This window comes from Epinephelus lanceolatus, chromosome 13 (genome assembly GCF_041903045.1).
Source record: "Epinephelus lanceolatus isolate andai-2023 chromosome 13, ASM4190304v1, whole genome shotgun sequence".
NCBI lineage: Eukaryota > Metazoa > Chordata > Actinopteri > Perciformes > Serranidae > Epinephelus > Epinephelus lanceolatus.
In genome coordinates, this window is record NC_135746.1 from 8,023,674 (window position 1) to 8,044,267 (window position 20,594).

Below are 20,594 nucleotides of genomic sequence, written 5' to 3' on the forward strand. Positions count from 1 at the left end.
CCTCATCTCCTGAGAGCATGTGATCCAATTACAAAAGTAAACACGAGACATATTTTGATTATTAGCAATTTTCTACAAATTACACACAGGTATGATAATCACAAATATATACTGTTAGAGCCTTGTCTCTCCTCTGGAATGTCATGGTTGTTGTTCTAGCATGATCGTGATATTTTTTCATCCTCTTACGGAAACGAGTGACTTATACAATCAGCAGAGATAGCTCTGCCTTCGCTGGGAGAGCTTAAAGCAAATACAGCTGAGACACGTGCGCACTGCACCGCTGTTAACTGGTGCGATATTGAGCCATTATGAGTTAAAGGACACTCTCTGCCAATGGCAGCTTAACATCTGGTTAGCATTTCATCTGCTGGGTGACATTTTTTCAAGGAAATATAGAGATGAACAGGGAGGACTTCCAGGAAAGAGGGATCATTTCAGACCTTTTTTTTTTTAAATTTTGCTTGCGAAGTGAAGATATTTGATCAGACTGCTGGACAGTTTGTTTCAGTATGGAAAATATACAGCACAACATTACCAACTCTATATCACTCTTATGCGTTCTCAAAGCATCAGTTTGAGTTTGAAATGGCTGAAACCTCAAACCTGGAAGGATTTCTAGTTTCAAAGTTGAAAATATTAAGAGTGGCATCTGCTCGCTGTGTTCCAGACTTGACTCACTCTGTAAATTCCTAACAGACTAACAGGACATCATTTTCAGCTGAACGTTTTCCACAGCTTTGTGTCCATCTCCTCCAATCACCCATTAACAACAATCCAGTGTGGACCCTTCAAATGCTAAGCGCACAGAGCTGGAGCATGATGTGCCTGGCTGCGTTTGTGAGGGGCCTCCTCCCTTCCACTGCCAGTTAATGTTAGCCGTCACTGTGCGGAGTGTGCGCATGTCAAGTCTGATAAAAATCAAAATCACTGCACATTTGCATGGGTGAACATGAAGAGACTTGGGGTGGTCACATACCTGCCCTCTAAAACTACACCTACACTTAGGATTCATGATATTGTCAAGTGTTTTCTCAAAGCCATCAGGATCATCACACAAAATATCAGAGAAACCAACAGACAGAAAGAGCCGAACGAACTCATCGAAACTTGGACCAGATTTATTTTGACATTCTTCCTGTAGCTGGTTCTCAGGCCTGCCTGATCATTCCTCTCCCGGTATTTCAAATAAACCCATCGCCGAGCCGTTCCTCAAATAAGCAGGGCAGGACCCGACGATGCACCTCGCTAACACCAGATTATGTTGCTAAACTCAAACACAGTGGGAAAAGAATCATAAGACGGACTGGACAGAGAAACTGAGGTTTCTATCAGGAGATTTAGAACAGCCTCGGCCACTCGGAAGAGGTCAGAGTCCTCAAGTATCCGTCCAGCTCTTGTTCCTGGGAACATAAAATCCCTGCATTTATGACGTCATTCCTTACGTTATTCCATGGGCCAGTAGGCATGGACGCTCCTCTTGAAGAGTCAAGTTTCTCTCTCTCACAGAAAACTCTTGAATGACTACTAGAGTGAACCACAGAGTTGAAGTCAGTGAAAACGTTTGTCCCCCTGTTGTTCTGACATTGTCTCTACAATCAACCATAAAATTTAGAACAGGAGTTTTATATTTTCTACTGTCACCAAACATTTCACCGTAACATACAGTCGATCCATGGAGGGATTACTGAGCGGGCCTACCAGGTAGGCCCAGGGGCCCAAAGTGTCCTGGGCCCCCTGGCCTACACTTGCAAAATGTCACTCAAATCAACAAGTACCAACCAGGAAGAGACTCAAAATGACCACAAAAAAATTCAAATGAGCTGCGAAGGGACACAAAATAACTACAAACGGGGCAAAACAATCACAAAGAAACAGACAGGGACAGATGGGACATAAGCCAAACTACAAACACAAAGTACACGTCAAATAAATTTTTCCCAAAGATGTTTTCTGTCAGTTTAGCTCGTTCTTATCACGCTGCTTAATGTGAGAGAGTTTGTTTTTCTGATAAGTTTGGTTTTAATCAGTTATTTGATGCAATAAAAAGCGGGTTTGAAGTCATGACTGACAGCTGTGTGTACCAATTTGTGTACTCATAGTGGGAGCTCGATACAGAGATTGCTACTCTGGCTCCAAATGGCGACAGTCTGTGGTTGGCACATACACCTAAACCACACCTCTAGCTGCCAGTGGCTCCTCACAGGATGCTTATCAGAACATAGATTACTTGAAGCCTGACAAGATGGACTGTCATGTGATCTTGTGATTCCACAATTGTTGCTTGATATTGCAAGGAATCCAGCTGTCGTGCAGAGGAGCTTCATCCCTGCAGGACAGTAAGAATCTCTCTCTCTGGGTCATCACAAACTCATTTGCATTGCCCAGGTGGAGTGCATGGCATGCAACCAAAATGACTAAATCAGAACACCATACTGTTCATTAAATGTGCACAGGAGGAACACCTGGCTAAAGATCTTTGTCAAAAATAAACCATTTCAATTACTTAAGCGTACTACAGATGTTGGTTAATGGGGCTAATTTATTGTGCACTGATCCTTGCAAATGACTGTTCTTGCTACAACTTAATTTCTTCAAGATCTCCTAATAGATGCCAAAAGGTGCTCTAAGGCCTTAAGAAACTGAGGTGCACAAAGTGTGCAGATTTACTTACCAGGCACAGAAATAAAATATTAATTCATGCATACTTTGCAACACAATATCTGAACTGACCGGTCCCATCCAGCTTCCCACACGTCATCTTTTTATCAGCAGAGGGAACTCAGATATCACGGACTGGACTTGAGTCAGAGTCAAGTCTTGTTTGTGACGATTTTGAGGGTGGATTTACTCAGAACAAACTAATTCCTAAGACTTGCCGTCTGATCTTTTTTTTTTAAAAAAGTGTGCTCAGTTGTTCTGAATGATTTAACTTGAAAGACAAGGACAAGATACAGACATCGTTGAAATGCAGGGATTTCTGCGAACACTTTCATCTTTCCACAAAGGCATTAATAAAGATGCAGCCATTTGCACATCCAAAATGTGACAGAGGTAACTCACCTGCTCAGTCGCTCTGTGAAATTGGCTTGCTTGTCCGTTGGTGGAAAGGTGCTGGGGAGGATTCAGATGCTGTTTGACCATTAAAGCACTTCAGTTGGAGCGTACTGCCACCTTTAGTCCTGATTTGATAAAAATCACAAGACTTTAATGAGAATGCAACTCTACTGGGGCTTTTTGGCCTTTACTTGAAATGAATTGACATCCTTCCCAGGCCCAAAGATTAAAATTTACCTCATGAGACAGTTGGCGAAACAAACTCTTCAAATGCTCATTTTGACCTAGCGTGGTAGGAAAAGCACAGTTGTTACTAATAACACTAACAATGGCTCTGTTCTATTTGTGTCCCATTAAGTCATGACAGTGTGACAGCGAGCCAGCATGCAGGATCCTGAAACTCAAGTAGCTACATGGAATTCAACAATGGAGGAAAACCAGGAAAGGAGGAATCTCCATTAGAAATGGATAGAGGCTCTTTGTCCCAAAGTGCCTCACAGACCACGGTAAACTCAACATGCCACAGCCAACAGGCCTGGCTACTACATTCCACTGAAGCCTACAAACTCTATTTTGCCATGCAGCTGATTGGCAGTCACCATCAGTTAGGTGGTAAGCAGAGAAAGCCTCAGAGTCTAAGCTAGACATCTCCAGGGCCTCATTATAAGCCTCATTCGCCAGCAGCACAGACTCTTTCGTCTGAGTGCCCAGGAGTAGCAAGAGGGCCCACTTCATCAGAAGCAGCCAGGGATACATTCTTCCTCCACTAGGTCTGTTCGGGACTGAATAAGTCTTTGTGAGGCGTGATATACTGTAGAAGTGACAGCTTGCCTCAAATCCATTTACAATCAAGGGCAAAAATCTCCATGTAGTTTCTGATTCAACTTTAATCCCAGACAGCACCACACCTTTATCTCATAATTACCCACAAGGAAATACACAGGGATTGTATCAGTTTGGTTAGGAATTAGAGGAAAGGCAGGGAGAACGCCCATGCTGTGCGTATCCTGACAGCCGTCCAGACACTGGATTACACCGTTAGAAAAGTGGAACTATAAACAGGCCGAGGCAGATTCTGGGACTCACACGTCCATGTAGCATCAGAGGAAGTAAGGAAGTGATTTCCAACCAGGGCTCCCTCTACTCTACAGCTGCCTGGATATGTGGACATCTTACAGTAACTCAACTAATTGAAAGCAAATATTTTATTTAAGAATATATACCCATACTGGATCTATAACGTGTTGCATTTAAACATGTAGATAGCAAACAAACAGAAAAGTGAACAGTTAACTAAGGTAATGGATAAATTGTTTTAAATAAAAAGCTACAAGTAATGGATAAATCATTTGGATAGTCAGATAAAAGCAACATGATTAAATATGCTAAAGTAACAGATAAGTTGTTCCAATAGCTAGCTAAAAGTAGTGGACAAGTTGCTGCAACAGTTAGCTAAACTTAATGGACAAGTTGTTACAATGGTCATGTCAAAGTAATGGACAAATTGTTACAGTAGTTAGAGAAATATTACGGACAAATTGCTCTAGTAGTTAGCTGAACGTAATAGACAAATTGTTATAATAGTAAGCCAAACATAATGGAAAAATTATTACAATAGTTGGCTAAATGTAATAGACAAATTGTTACGAAAGTTAGCTAAAATTAATGGACAAATTGTTACAACAGTTGGCTAAATGTTATGGACATGTTGCTGCTACAGTTAATATAATAATAATTAGGTTGAAATAATGGACAAATTGTTACAATAGTTGGCTAAATGTAATAGACACATTGTTACAAAAGTTAGCTACATGTAATGGACAAATTGTTACAATAGTTGGCTAAACTCAACGGACAAATTGTTACAATAGTTGGCTAAATGTAATGGACAAATTGTTACAAAAGTTAGCTACATGTAATGGACAAATTGTTACAATAGTTGGCTAAACTCAATGGACAAATTGTTACAATAGTTGGCTAAATGTAATGGACAAATTATTACAAAAATTAGCTACGTGTAATGGACAAATTGTTACAATAGTTGGCTAAACTCAACGGACAAATTGTTACAATAGTTGGCTAAATGTAATGGACAAATTGTTACAAAAGTTAGCTACATGTAATGGACAAATTGTTACAATAGTTGGCTAAACTCAACGGACAAATTGTTACAATAGTTAGCTTAAAGTAATGGAAAAATTGTTACAACAGTTGGCTAAATGTTATGGACATATTGCTGCTACAGTTAGCTAAAGGTAATGGACTAAAATGGTGACTGCTTACCATGTTCATGAGAACAGCCTGGTTGTGGTATTCAGGACCTCGTAAATGGAAATTTTCAGAGAGCTCAGAGTTCAAGAGTTTGTGTACATAACTTCCCGTGTTGTAAACACAACTTCACAAATTCCATCTGAGCTCAGTCGCTAAAAGCAACGGATAAACTGCTGAAATAGTGAGCTAAAAGCAAGTGGTTAAAATTGCTAAAGTAATTGTTAAAAAATCAAAAAAAATTGTTACAATGGTGAGCTTAAAGTAATGGACAAATTGCTACAGTTAACTTAACGTAATGGGCAGATAGTTGAAGCTAAAAGTAGCAGATAAAGGGTTGAAACGTTCAGTTCCTGCCTCTTCAGGTTTGGCAGCAAAATTCTAAACATGACCAGACTTTAACATTAGCAGTTCATTGTGTGAAAAGATTATAGAAACAATATCCAATTTTATACTAACACTGATAGAGAACATCCACTTTAAAAGCAATTCCGGCAAACGTAGCATATCAAATAGGTTATGTTAATGAAGGGGTGGAGTTCATCTGATAGGGTTGTGTGGGTAAATCTGACAAAAGAATAATGGAACCAGTGTTTAATGGTAATATAGCCAGTGCTTCAATACTATACAACTTGTAAAAAGGGACTGACAGTGAAACAGTTATTCTCCCATTTAAAATTAAGGCTAGGATTTTTTTTTACATTTTCGTTTCCTTTGCGAAAGATACTGCACTCAAAGCACAACCTTCTGAGTTTTGTTCCAAACTTGATTTAATTTTTAAAAAATTAAATGAATAATATTAACAATACATTTCCTTAATCATCTGAACAGCAGTTAGAACACACACGACAAAACAATCAGAAAGCAGAGAATACATTTTTAATAGACATCCTTTTCATAAGCTCATCTATCTTTTGTTAATATCGGAAAACTGAAATAATGTTCAAAAGGCACACGCAACATCCAACGATAAGAAGAACATAAAATAATTAAGCAACTATGGGCTGAATTTTTTCAGTTAAATTATGACTAATAACCACGGAGAGCTACTGAATGCATTCCTGAAAGTCTGGGATTTCTTTATTTTTCTTCAGTGTTCCACTCCAAATGTGTTGGAAAACTTTCTGTTGGCACATTTATTATATTTGTTATCTGAGGATGGTGACAGGCCATTAACAGTGTCTATTAAAAAGTGACTTTGTTACCAGTGAACATTAATCATTTTGGAAGCGGGCAACTGTTTTTAGGCCGTAGGGGAAAAAAATTGAAATAAAAAATGGTTTTATGCCCATCAGATCATTAAAAAGAACAAACTTTAATTCTTCACTTCTTGGTTCTACATTAATCACCTTATCAGTGCTTCCTTGGTGTTAATGGGGTTTCATTAAAAGCATACCCTTTAGAACCAACCATCAACCAAATTGACACAACACTCAAAAAACACGTACTTTATTTCAAATTGCTGCAACAGGGGCACTAAAAACAAACTGCAGAGAAACACACGGCCCCCCGAGTTAAACTCACTTCGATAGAAAATATTCTCATTTAAAAGTCATAATTAAAATGAAAGCACAGGAGAACATATGATGGACGACATGATTTGGAGCACAGCGTTATGTAGCTTAGTCCAACCGACAAAGAAAAAAAAAAAAAAAAAAGGAACACTTATTAGATTATAAGAGCACAGTTTGGTGCGGCTTTCCAACCTTTTCAAAAAATAGAACATTTCGTGAACTTTCAGGAATAAATTAAAAAAAAATAAAATAAAGGACACCGCCCTGTCCCCACCAAAAAAAAAAAAAAATTACTGTTTGAACTGTGACACTTTGAGATTATGGGGTGTGCAAGAAAAATAAACACATTTCCAGAGAAAAGCAGTGACAACACACATCAATCAACCTACACACACACACACACACACACACACACACACACACGCGAGTAGACAGAAGAAGCTGTGGCTATTGATTAACTCGACTGACTGATTCACAACACATTGATAAACTGACAGTGCAAATTTTCAGACGGCTGCAGGGAACTAAAATAAGAGCAAAGAATTTACACCAACAGGACAAACTTTCGACATTTTGTACAATTCTTGAATTCAGTGTTGGATCTGTTCTTGCTTTTTTTTGTGAAGTATTTTTGGATAAACATGGAATGAAAGCTCCAGAGAAGCTGATGAGGAAAATAATAACTACTTTTTGGATTGAGCACTTGATAGAAGATTAAAATAATGCCTTTAAACGACTATTAGTTATTGTAAGATTAATGTAATTTTGCCTTCTTTGTCTGAACCCTTCATCAAACATATTTAAAAAAAAAAAAAAAAAAAAAAAAAAAAAAAAAAAAAAGCTTAAAACAATAACAGGTTGATAACTACATAAAAACACTCTGGAGCACCATTTTTATAAACATGAATTGAGACAGAATTACGATCCAAGAACAAAAATTAGAAGCCAAAAGTTGATTCTGGCCGTTCTAAAGGCAGCAATCCCGACTGGTGGCACTAAGTTTGGACTTAAATGTGGACACGAGTCAATCCAGTCAACCGACTACAGTGCATCATGAACGTGTTTCTCATCTACGGGGTTATAATGAGTGACCTCTGACCTCTCCTGTGGCGGGTCAGGTCACCCTGGTCCACTACACCTGTACGATGTGAAATGCTTACTTTCCAATGTGTGTGAATTCTCTCAGGAAAAACGTAGAGAAGCCTGGAAGAAGCAAAAAAAGATAAAGAGCGCTCTGTTTGCAGGCGTTCCCTTCCCCCTGTGGGTTTCTCATCCCGCAAGGCTAGTCGAGTGTTTTTGACGACACCCTGGTTTTACGGTACCTCACAGTCCTTTGGGTTCGTCAGAGTTCTCAAAGACTCGGCAGAAGTTTCCTGAAATGAATCCAGTCACAGGATACGGAAGGATATTGAAGTGTCTGTTAACTGGATAGAAGGAGTTACAGAGTTCCTGCTCCTGTTGCTTTGTCTGTTTTTTTTTTCTCTTTTCTACTTCACCATTCGGCATCCCCAATGGCTTTGGAGAAGACGTAGTCTCTCCCGTTCAGATTCATGATCCCGTCCTTCAGGTGGAATTTCCATTTGTTCTTACTTCTGTGAATCTGGGGAGCAAAGAGACGGAAATTAATGTTGTGGGCGTCAAGGACAGATGGACAAGTGGACAAAGTCTCTACTGTCTTTAACCCATGCACACAGAAGACTCAGCGGGACACATACACACATATTAACCAGTGTTGACCGATACATCTTAATAAGCCCCGGTTAGCATTTAATAGTTTTGTGATACACTTTGGGCTGTAGGATACTTGTGATCCAACCCTGCACTCAAGTCCGATACAGCGCTAATATTCAAAGTAAAGGTTCTTACACACTTTAACAGGATATGGAAACTGCTGTGAAACAAACTATTTAAGAGAAATTTGGCACTTGCCCATCCTTCAGTCAACAGAAGCCTTTGCAGTGAAACTGTATCTGACAGTAACTGTTCTACTGAACAGACATCGCAGCAACGTTTTAGCTAAATCTCTCTGTGTAGTGAAACTGTTATGCTGTGGCTTTTGTTTGTACTGTCTCCTTGGTTATAATCAAATATGGAGGAGTCTGATATTCAGTTTTTACAGCAGGTACATTTTGTTTTATTGGTTTTAAACCTGGTGAAAATTAGCATTAGCATTATCATAGTTAACCATAGCTGGATATGCACAATGCTAACCAAGCTAGCAGCTAGTCTTAGGGTTAGCTCCACCCTCTCATCCAAATATGGTCACTTCTGGCTACAAAATACAAATGACGAGGGCAGAGCACAATTTAAATCAAAACGATTTACATATATTGAAAAAAAATTGCCTCAACATGTGAATAAGCTGACTCTGGTAAGCAGTGATGCAGTGTGTATGACCAGGGCTTTTATTGTGAAAGGCAAGAATGGAATTAGTAAAGCTAATGTGCTGCCAGTGACTGTGAGAGGCAATTAAGAGTTTGCAGCCTTGGTTCAAACTGCGAGGACTTATTTCATTACCTTCCTAAGTATGGGCGCAACGCTAGCTAGTTTGGCAATCAGCTGATGTTCCCTTCGGTAAACAGTGCCGTAAAACTAGAAGCACCCAAGACGGTGAGTTTTGCGGCAGTGTTGTGACAGGCACGTGTGTGTCCAAGTGTCTCACACAGACAGCAGAGAAGCAGCTTAAGAGCAGCACAGCAGTGCGCCCCTGAATGACACTAAAATGCTTCAGAGACTCTCATTTCTTTATTATATGACAATTTTAGTACAAACATTTACCTGCTAGCGTGGTGGATAGTCTACTGAGATATACTCACCAAACAGAAAATAAATATTTCAACATGCAGGTTGATTGAGTGAAGTTGTGCGGTATTCACTTCTTACCTTGTCGTACTGGCACACCACTACATTCTCTGTATCAAACAGCTCCTGGTCCTCCTCATCACTGACATCATCCCCACTGTTCAGTGGCTCCTGACGAGGAAACAAAATCAGAAAGTTACCCAATCTTACCTTATCTTCTCTCTTTACATTAAAACTCTCAGAGTTGCTGACTGTGGTGAGCTGAACGTCCCATTGATTATATTAAAGCATAAACACAGAAGTAAATGATCCATATTTGTTATCTGGGGAAAAGATGATATTATATAGTAAGACATAGTTTATTTTTTTAATAACAGAAGATATATGATAGATTATATTGTTTTTTGTTGGTTTAACTTTGTTGTTCAAACACTGATCCACTAAAAGCGATTCGAATTGTGTCTGCTGAACCTGACAACATCTTATGCTGCAGTGCAGCTGCCATTTAACTACATACTACTTCAGTTTCCTCTATGCCCACCTCTTCAACCTGCCCATCCTCGCCCCCATCTTTGTCCTTCTCCTCCTCATCATCCTCATCATACTCCTCCTCCTCATCCTCGTCCTCTTCTGAGGAGGTGTCTCCGGCGCCGTCCGCCTGCAGTATCATGGGAGGCTGCTGTGCCTGAGGCTGGGGTTGAGCCTGGGCTTGCTGCTGGGCCTGTGGTGGGGCCTGGGGCGCAGCTGCACCCTGGGCCTGCTGAACCTGCTGGACCTGAGCTGTTGCTGCCTGACCAGGCTGCTGCGCCATTGCTGCCTGCATCACCTAACGGGAAGAAAGGAGAAACAGAAGAGGAACAGTGATTGTCGGCTCATTAGTTTCATTAACTGCTTAGAGTTAAAAGAACAGAATAAATATATCATATAGATACGAGGAAAAACAACTGTAAATCAAGCTTCCTGTCTCTCTTTGTGTATTCTAGGGATCATATTAACACCCCCAGCGAACTTCAGCCCAAAATACACTGATACAAATCAATATTATGATAGAACAAAGAACGCAGAGAGACGTGGTGGAAACTTAGCATTGGAGCAAACTCCTAAGAGCAGAGCAAACTTTGAGACAAGAGCAATTAAATGGGTAATGAAGGAGCTGAAGAAGTGCTGACCTGTGTATTGCCTTGGACTTTGTTTCCTGAAGCTAAGACGATCTGCTGCGGCTGGATGATAACTCCTGTTTGCTGGGGCAGGCCTCCCTGCAGAGGAGCCAGGACCTGCACAGACAGCACACAGGAAGAATTCACATTCTCTCACAAGGTCGAGGATAAATATTAGCATATTGTCTTTGGAGGCTTCGAAGAGAATTTCACAAAAGTTATTCCTTTAAAATCTCGACTGACCTTTCTATCTGTAAGTTCTGCTGAAAAGGAGGAGTCTGGTTGCCTGATATCAGACAGAATTTTCAACTTGTTAAATTCCCGTTTCAGTCTTCAGTCTGACACTGTGTCCACTAACAGATTTCTGTGAGGAAGGGGAATATGATTTTCTCTAACCAGTCACTAGTGACCAATGTAGCTACCTGAACCTAACGACAATGTAAGTCCAAACTGATGTGTTGTCATGCCAACACAACTGATTTGCCGAGTTTAAAGAGTGGAGCGGAGCAATGGGAAAAAATCTACGATGTCGGGCACTGTTGAGAACACGTCGATTTAGAACAGCCCCGATGGCAGTATCGTCTCTATAACTCCCACCATGATTGTTATTACTCCTCATAAGCTCCAGCACACCTCTTGACAACGCTGGACAACTGCATTAGTCCTGCAAATAGTGCCAACTGGTTATTCGTTAAATTGTTTTAACCTTGGAACTGCTGTTTTATGTCATGATGCCAAACCAGAATCAGTCAACTCAAAGTCTGGACCCAGGAAAGGAGTCTGGATCATCATATGGTGATGGATTTTAACTTTATTTTACTTTTGCTGGTTCATTTCAAGAAGTCACTGGTATAAAGCTCATGGGAAAAGATGACGTTCAGAAGTGTCCAGATTTTCCAGAATTAATTTTTTCATGGCATTTCTTTTCCTGAATTTCAAGTTTTTGTTTCCAGAGGCTGGTTCTTCCACTGCTTCAACGCCAGAGGACCCACAGCTTACTAGTCATGGATTGATTGGACACAGAAGGTCAATTATTTTACACTATAAGCTGCTGATTGTTAGAAGAACACAGATAAACAAGATACATGCAGCCATGTTGCACATTCTAAAGGCCTTGCCTCTGTTTACCAAAATTAGATATTCGTACCTGTAGGCATGTCACGATACCAAACATTTGGTAGTCGATACTAATACCAGTGAAAATGCATGATTCTTATTCCTAATTAAGTATTACAGTAACAAAACAATAAATCCAATCTACTTGAACATAATCCTGCATTGTTTAAAATACGAGATCAACCACATAAAGCACTTTGTAACACTGTGTTGAAAAGTCCTTTATGAATAAAGTTCATTATTATTACAAAAAAACAAATACCGCCATGTTTTCAGAATTTTGTCATCAACTTATTACCAAAAATCAGTTCTCATAACTTCTCCACCTACCTGTCTAACAGGGCATACCTGTTGTATGACCGGTGCCTGCACACCACCAGGCTGCATCTGCTGCTGCAGGAGGATCTGCTGCTGAGGCTGCTGGATGATGTACTGAGCCCCATTGGGTGCACGAACCACCTGCAGGATCTGACCTGAGAGGACGGAAACAGAGGTGACGTGAGTGCTGTGAGAGTGGATGCATTTATCAATTAATTTGTACAAACTGATGCACAAATAAACATGTGTCCGTGTGTGTGTGTGTGTGTGTGTGTGTGTGTGTGTGTGTTTCACCTTGGCTGGTGATGAGCTGTTGGTATGGGGCGACCCCTGTGGGCAAAGCAAGGGTTGCTGCGGTAGCTGCTGCACTCTAGAGGAGGAAAGGAGAACACACACACATGTGACTGAAACAAGACAGTCAGGTACACACTCACGTTCACACACGCAAACAACAAGTAAAACTTCTGTCTGAACGCACCCAACAGCAGGACTTTAGGGTTCAAGAACGTGGGGGAAAAAAGACTGTTTTTAAAAAGTTTTAAGGTTGTGAAGATGTAAATGCTCTATAGGCGCCTTTTAAAACACACACTTTAGCGTTAAGTACATTTCTCTGGAGAGATTTTAATATTTTTTGAAATAGAGCACAACATCTTCCCAATCAAAGAGCTAATATTTATATTCCCTTGGCTGCTGTGATAAAAGCAGCCTTTCCATATTTGCATTCATTCATTTCACCTGCCAGGTTTGACGGTGAAAGGTTAGAAATGTGCAAGTGAAGCTTAAATACCGTGTTTGAGAATTAAGACAAAAACAGTTTACTAATACAGCACAGATGCAAGCCTTGACATCAACAGATGGCTTGCCGAACAGAAGTGTTGTTGAGAGAAGAAGTACAGAAGGGAGGAAGTGTGGACACTCGACTGTGCGAAATTAAAACTGATGAAGGGAAATAAGTGTGAGAGACACAACAGGAGCATGTAAGAGGATGTATTATCCCCGGCTTTATCTCCACTGTAATCCAGGCTACTAGACAACTCTCTAAAGGTCCTTCCTCTCCTCTACTCTCTTGTTTTTCACATCCTCCTGCCCCTCCATCTGTCTGCTACTACACCAGTGCACCTGCTGTGAGGAATCAGCCTGCAGAGACACATTAAGATCCTCTTCTTCTTCTTGGCTGGCTATGAAATATGTGCTTGGAAAAAAATCCTCCCTTTCTCTCAATAAAAGTATATTACACTAAGAGAGTGCTTCGGTAAGTAAACTAGTCTCTGTAAATCTGTATACAGTGGAGATCAGTGATTGCTGCATTGCATTACTGTTCTCTATTAAGCAGGAAACTATAATTAAATGCACATTATCTACTCACCATCCCTGTTGCACTCATGTGCTGTAGAATCTTGGAATCCTGAACAATGACTTGCTGCTGGGGAGCTGCGGAGACAGACGTGTTTATGTCATAATATGTACCAAGATAATATCCTAAAAAGAAAATGATGTAACAGAAAAATAGAAGTGTGAACACTGATTTGAAATACTATCTCCCAAGCACTTATAAAAAGTTTTCCCACATAACCTGATGTATTAATGTACTAACTGGCTGACAAGCGTCTTGGATCCGTCATAACCGTCTTCTGGTTTCCCTTTTTGAATGACAAATACAGACTACTGCCACCTGCTGCTATGGAGTTATTTCATCTCGCGTAGGTGCTGAGTGTACATGCTAGTTGGCCGTTTGCAGTGCGTTCAAGTGCAACTTTTTGGCCAAGACACAGACGACATGATGTGATGTAACAGTCAGCCTTCATTGCCACAAGCTCTTTGATGTCAGTTTGTTGTGTTTGGGCTTTCAAACTTTCCTCACTCTCTGTGCTTACACTGTTAGCAAACAGCCTGTGGGAGTCAAGGGAGGGGAGGGCATCAGCGCTGTAACCAACATTGCCATTTTTTGCTGATGGCTGAGTGGATATTTCCATTTGAGAAGACCGCAAATTAATAAAACTCCTTAATTTCAGTAGGAATGCTGTACATGATTTAGACGATTCGTGTTCTTTTTGCTTGTTGTTGTTTACCACCACAGTGCTGACCTACCTTGCTGCTGCTGAGGGGGCAGGATGACCTGCTGGGCCTGCGCTGGCTGAGTCACCTGCTGGACTTGTTGGACCTGCTGTACCTGCTGCTGTACCTGCTGCTGCTGCTGCTGCTGCTGAGCGGCCTGCAGGGCTGCCTGCTCTTCAGTGTGGAAGCCCTCCACTGCCTTGGACTGCAACAGTTTGTTTTCCCATAGCTGAAACATCAGGGAGACAGAAGAGTGATATTTTTGTGATGTACCACTTTCATTACTGCCCACACACACTAGACGACTCTTGCAAAACTTTTTAGTCACACACTAAGGCTGCTTTCAGACCTAGAGTTGTCTTGCTTTGGTCTGAATCAGGGACTAATGTTGTTCCAAAGTTGTATAATTGCCTAGAATTGGTTCGTGTTCTCACAGCAGCAATTACAAGCGGACCAGATCAAATGCCTTGTGTGAGAAAGCTGCTCTTGATTGGTCAGAAAAATCCAGGAAGTAAAGCAAACGTTGAAGAAGAGTAGATAAATGTGACACTTTGTAATGTCACAATGGAGGGACAACTACGCAGGTTGATTTTAGTGCTGCTCATCGTGGACTATATTGCTGTCATTGTTCATTTTAGTCAAACCATACAGTTTGAAAACGAGGCGCGGCTCCAACTAGAAAACAATGTTTTGATGCATTGGATGTGCTGAATGTGCATATTAAGGCAGTACAGGAGGAGGTGCACATTAATAATCCTCCAGGACTGTAACATGCTCATGTTTAACCCAAACAATGTGTCATGTGACTGCAGTTGGTTCAAATCCAGGTCGGAACACAAACAAACCGCACCAGAGTTCATTTGTAACCGGACCGAGACCACCTCTTCAAGGAGGTCTCAGTCCGGCTGTTTTGGTGGGTTCACACCTGCCCAAACGAACCGCACTTAGAGGTCTTGAACTTGAGTTTGACTAACCCGAACCAAACAGGGAAGGTGTGAAAGCACCCTAAGATTTTGCAGGGTCACTATTTGCAAGACTGCAATTAGATTCCTTACATGATTAGTTCCCAATCTGCTCCTGGTGGAAAATGTTACACCAAACTCCCTTTAAAATTTTGACATATTAACGATTCTTTACTTGTCTTCAAAAACACAAAACTCTAGAAACACAAGATAAAAGGAGTCATATGTCGACAGTATTCCTGTCAATTCAGCATCAATAGAAAGATAAACTTTATTTATATTAAAACTTTACATTTTGGATTTTGTCACCTCATCACCACTACCAGCTTCCATTAATTAGCTGCGCTATTTTAGTGAGGAAAGACTGTGGGAATGAGAGGTGAACCGTTTCAAAAATTAAGATTTCTGACTTCAGTAAGTGCTGGTTGGTGGATCAAATGCATGCACAATAAAACACAGACTATTTTTCAATCCACAACTCCACCCACACAGATATTCACTTCAATACTATATGGGGGAAATTCTCAAACGAGAAGCTGACATTTTGTAAGTCATAATAAAAGCTCCAAATCAGCTACATCTGGAGGAGGAAGCACACCTCGCTATCCTTCTGCACCAGTGACATTTCCCCTATTGTGGTTGTACACAGGAAACAATGCTGCTGGGGGACAGTTACCGTTTTCAGCTCCAGGAGCACTTGCTCATCCACTCCCTCATCCAGGAACAGCTCTCTCACCTCGTTGATCACATCCTCAATCACAGACTTGTATAGTTTAGGCTACCAGGAGGCAAAAGAGACATTTTCATTAGTGTTTGCTAAGGAAGAACAAACAAAATGAAAACATATGTTATAATAAATGTCTACCACTTGGGGATTACTTTTACATAAACCATATGGTGTGTGGTATCCAGAAATATGTTTTAATAGGAAGACATAACCAATAATGCTTCACAGCTGCTACAGCAGCAGCAAAACATTACATGTCTAACAGACCATTGATATAAATTATTTATTGCCTTGCCAAATACATAACTTGGTATAACATGGTAATATTTGGTGTATATCAGTTAGAAATACGTGGCTCAACTCTGATACTGTTCCAAGCGACATAATCCCGGGATTTATTTTAACTGTGAGCACGTCACAGTGTGGCTTGTTATGCTAATCCGTATGAAGCACTGGGAGAAACCAGCACGGTGTAACTGTTCTGTGTGTCCCCCGGGATACCGTGGCATACATGGCGCACACACCAACAGCTAACCCGTTTAAAGCTCTACAACGGCCGCATTTCAGCACCGGAAACAAGCGACACAATGGAGCCCGACAGGCCACCGCACTGCGCTCACTGCACCGCATTGTCCCCAATGTCCGCAGCACGGACCTCGGTCTCGCCTTCCCTCCCCCTCGGCCTGTCTGCTCCTCCACTATTTAAAGCACAGTGTGGTGTTTATATGTAGAGCCGGTGACGTAGCGTCGAGTAGCACCTTCCCATCCCGGGCAGTCTATATTAGAGAGCCAATATGGCTGTATAAAACCAGGCAGCAGAAAGGAGGAGGGTCAGAACCGGAGCGAGGGGAGACGTGGAAGCCATTTTACGGAGCGGCAAACTGCGCGCTCGGCCGCCCCGTACTCTGAGCGATGTGTGGCGGAATGTGGAGGATATTTTCGGTGTAATTTCGTCTTGAGTGCTCAGCTTTGACTAAACTAGTGTGGCCTGGTCGGTGGGCAGCGGGACAGAGCTGTTATGAGATGGGTAAAGGTGGCGGTTTGGGGCTAACCTGCCTTCTGGTCGTGGAATGGTGGACAATGATGAGGCGTTAGGCTGAGCAGCGTTGACGGTTTTCGGCTAAGGACTTTTAATTTGTACAAAATAAGCTCTATATATACGCAGTGAATGGTGGCGAGGTGCTTTGCGTACATTTACACCTTTATAAATAATGCAAAAATAACAATTTAGCTCATATTCACCAGTTTTTCTCATCGACACAAGCAGTTATTTGACTCTTCATTAAAGCAACAGCACAAACACAAACCTCCTTTGCTACAAGCCATTTTTACACATAATATCTGACGCTATCACGAGCCAACTCATGTGAGCTTCAACCTGACAAACAGCCCATAACTTCCAGCTTTAAAAACCCAATCACTGACCCTACACTTTAACGCCATTTTCACCCATTTCCAGATTTCCACAGCCCCTCTACCGCTAGCCATTGCTCCTACCAGATGGCTTTATCTGAGAGAACAGTCTAGTTTCGAAAACTGGTTAAAATGGCCGATTGACTCCACCAAGTCTTCATTTTATTTCATACCACAGTGTAGTGTTTGTTAAAGCAGATTCAGTTCACTTAAATAAAATTAAAAGTCAGCCTCTTTCCATTATCTTTACCCCCATTTTCCCCCGCTGACAATCCTTAGAGATTGATCCTTACCACTGGGTTCGAGTTAGCCGAGCTCGCCATTATACGCGTAGTGTAAAAACCACACGGCAATAGGCGAGAAATAAGAGCCAAAAATTACGAAAAACGACTTAAAACAACTGGGAACGATATTTTAAAACAGCCGGCATTACTTTTGTAAATAAAACACAGTTTTAGCGGTCTTATTTACAATCCCGGGCTGCGAGTCCCCAGCCGTCCTCCTTCCGTCGTTGTCCTGCTTTATATACTGAGCGATGGAGCTGCGAGTGCGCGAGACATAGGGCAGGGTCAAACCGCACATCGCGCGAGATTTCGCGCGGCGTATGATGACCAAGCAGTACAGCTGCTGCTGCTGCTGCTGGGAAATGTAGTGTGAATATGGTAAGGCTGTAAATAAATGTGCTCAGGTCGCATTATAGAGCTCAGTGATCTTGTTTACTGAATTAGGCCAACTGTAAATATTATGACCCATACAAGGAATTAATCACAACACTCCATGAACCATGCTCTTCACACAAAAGGTAAATAATATAATATTGATGTGGAGTAGGAGATTATTAATTTGTATAACAGTTAAACAAATAAAAAAACCATAGGGAAACCTGGATGTCATCTTCATTAGTCTGTAGCGCTCAGTGATGGTGGTCAAACTGACTGAGAGCTGCATAATATGAGGACAGAGAGCAGAAGGGGGCGCTGTGACACAACTCTTAGACCACAGTCCTTTATATTAGGCTTCAATCAAGACTGATCTTAACTTCCTTTGTTATTCAGTTGTGCATATGATAAAATAAAACAAAAGAGAGTAAAATATGCATAATTTGTATGAAAAAAACCTCTAAGGGATTTTAAAAGGACCCCACCTAACACTGAAATTAAAAACAGCTGTGTATGCTGACCACCAATTTACAAACAGACATGTATATTTTAAAAAAAACATCTTAAAAAAAGTAAAAGTATTGGCTTCCAAACAAGCAAAAGACCAGGAAAGAAAAATAATAATTACATAAAAGGTACAATATACTCTTTTGTCTTATCATTATTATAATTTGTATTTATTTTTTTATTGAGTTTACAAAGTGACATATATTTTCTAAAAAAAAAGGCAATGAATATTAATTTCCAAGCAAGCAATACTAGAGATTTTAAAAAGGCAACAGGAGAAAAATTAATAAAATACAAAATACATTTGTGCATTAAAAAAATAGCACCACCAATACTACTACTACAGCTACATAATAAAATTGATAATAATAATAATTATTATTATTATTGCTATTATTATTATTACAATGCATACTTATTATTATTTACAAACAGACATAAATATCTTAAAAATATCTTTTCAAAAATGGAAAACAAGCAAGTAAGCAATACTAGAGATAATAAAAAAAATATTATTATTATTATTATTATTGTTGTTGTTGTTGTTGTTATTATTAATCCTGTGTATAAGTGACAACAGAGCGAAAAAATAGAATTTCCCCTCGGGGATTAATAAAGTACATAAAATAAAATAAAATAAAATAATATCACAATAATTTTAGTTTTTCCTTTTATTTTATTTTATTTCAATTTATTTTATTTTATTTTAAGTGCCATGATTTGTCTTTGAAAATGATGATTCACAATAAAAATATTTGTAACAATAATTTATACATTCGTCTACCTAATTCAAACATTGCCCCCATTCTTTTCAAAACTGTGCCACAGAAAATTATTTATTTATTTATTTTACCCAATTTTCTCTCTGCTAACACACATTAATCAATAATTCTGTGCTGACTAACTTGCTGTGGAAACATTTGAGCTACATTTTTCAAGTGTTAAAACTTTTTGGCCCATACCTACTGTCAATGATCAAACTTGAAAACTTCTGTAAGGGTTGTTGTACTTTTCATTTTACTTTATTTATGACAGCTTTGCAGATTATAATCTGACATACAAAACATGCTTTCTTCAAAGAATATCTTTAAATTTTATAGTTTTTTAAAATGCCATTAAGTTTGTTACTGTTGAAACTACATTTCTGTAATGTAACATTGTTCTCTGTGGGAATATCTGGTGCCTTTGTTTTAACACTTGTAATGTAGTAACATCTAACCGCCACAAGAGTGTGATCACACCACACAGCAGAACTCCAGAAAACAAGCTCTCGTTTTCCTGGCTCCATGACACACACAAACACACACACAATCCAATCACTTTGTACAGCATGCAACTATTTTACACATAATTCAATAAAGGTGGAGACGTAAGTGAATTTTTGGATGAACCATGTTCGTAGGTTGTGTATGTTTAATCACAAATACACCTGTCCTGACGAGCGGGGGAACATTTCCAAAAACAATAAAGCTTTGCAGTAAATGAGAGCTGACAGGAGAACGTTACCTCCACTTCTGTCTCCATGGAAACTTGCCTCACTGGTCATTCTGTGGATATGGATGATATAGACCGGGGAACACGCAGCTCTCCGTGTATCAATCCACTTCAGCATGCCTCCTCCAGGACTCAATGTCACAACTGACTTCATGAGATGGATTTCACTGAGGGGAAATTAAAGGCCTGTGTGACACTGATGAAAACACATGTTTGAATCCACTAATAACCTTTTTCTTTACAAAGTTGTGAGGAAGATGATTGGACACTTGTGCAGCAGCTGTTTCTCAAACTGTGAGATGTGATCAAATGTAAAGCTGCGTTATCCGAGGCGTGTCGTCACTACCTTTGAGTCTCACTCTCAGTAACTGAGTGGTATGATGCCCTCTAAAGATCTAGAGAATGCACACTTTTCTCCCCCCTCTTTCTTTGCTGTAGTTGCATAGCAACAGAGGAGCTGCTAGCTCCAGTTGTGTTGGTGGTGGGAGCGCGCTGCACAGGGAGGCACTGGCTCGAGATTAAGCCTGTCTCGGCTTCAATTATGA

The 20,594-nt window shown here is 40.3% G+C and overlaps 1 protein-coding gene across 3 annotated transcripts; it reads right to left on the bottom strand.

Moving 5' to 3' along the window:
• Positions 1-7,467: 7,467 nt before the first annotated feature.
• gtf2a1 (general transcription factor IIA, 1) lies at positions 7,468-17,918 on the bottom strand. 3 transcript variants are annotated; one of them, XM_033649078.2, is made up of 10 exons: positions 17,683-17,918; positions 15,926-16,027; positions 14,321-14,516; positions 13,599-13,663; positions 12,527-12,602; positions 12,263-12,387; positions 10,811-10,915; positions 10,183-10,467; positions 9,723-9,812; positions 7,468-8,439 (listed from the first exon to the last, which is right to left on the bottom strand). In XM_033649078.2, the coding sequence occupies exons 1-10, from the start codon at positions 17,710-17,712 to the stop codon at positions 8,332-8,334; spliced, it is 1,182 nt and encodes a 393-aa protein (XP_033504969.1). In that variant the 5' UTR covers positions 17,713-17,918; the 3' UTR covers positions 7,468-8,331. The 3 variants fall into 3 exon arrangements, with proteins under 3 accessions (XP_033504969.1, XP_033504968.1, XP_078029822.1); XM_033649077.2 differs by having other exon boundaries at positions 12,245-12,387; positions 17,683-17,917; XM_078173696.1 differs by lacking the exon at positions 17,683-17,918 and adding an exon at positions 17,640-17,660 and having other exon boundaries at positions 12,245-12,387.
• Positions 17,919-20,594: the final 2,676 nt, after the last annotated feature.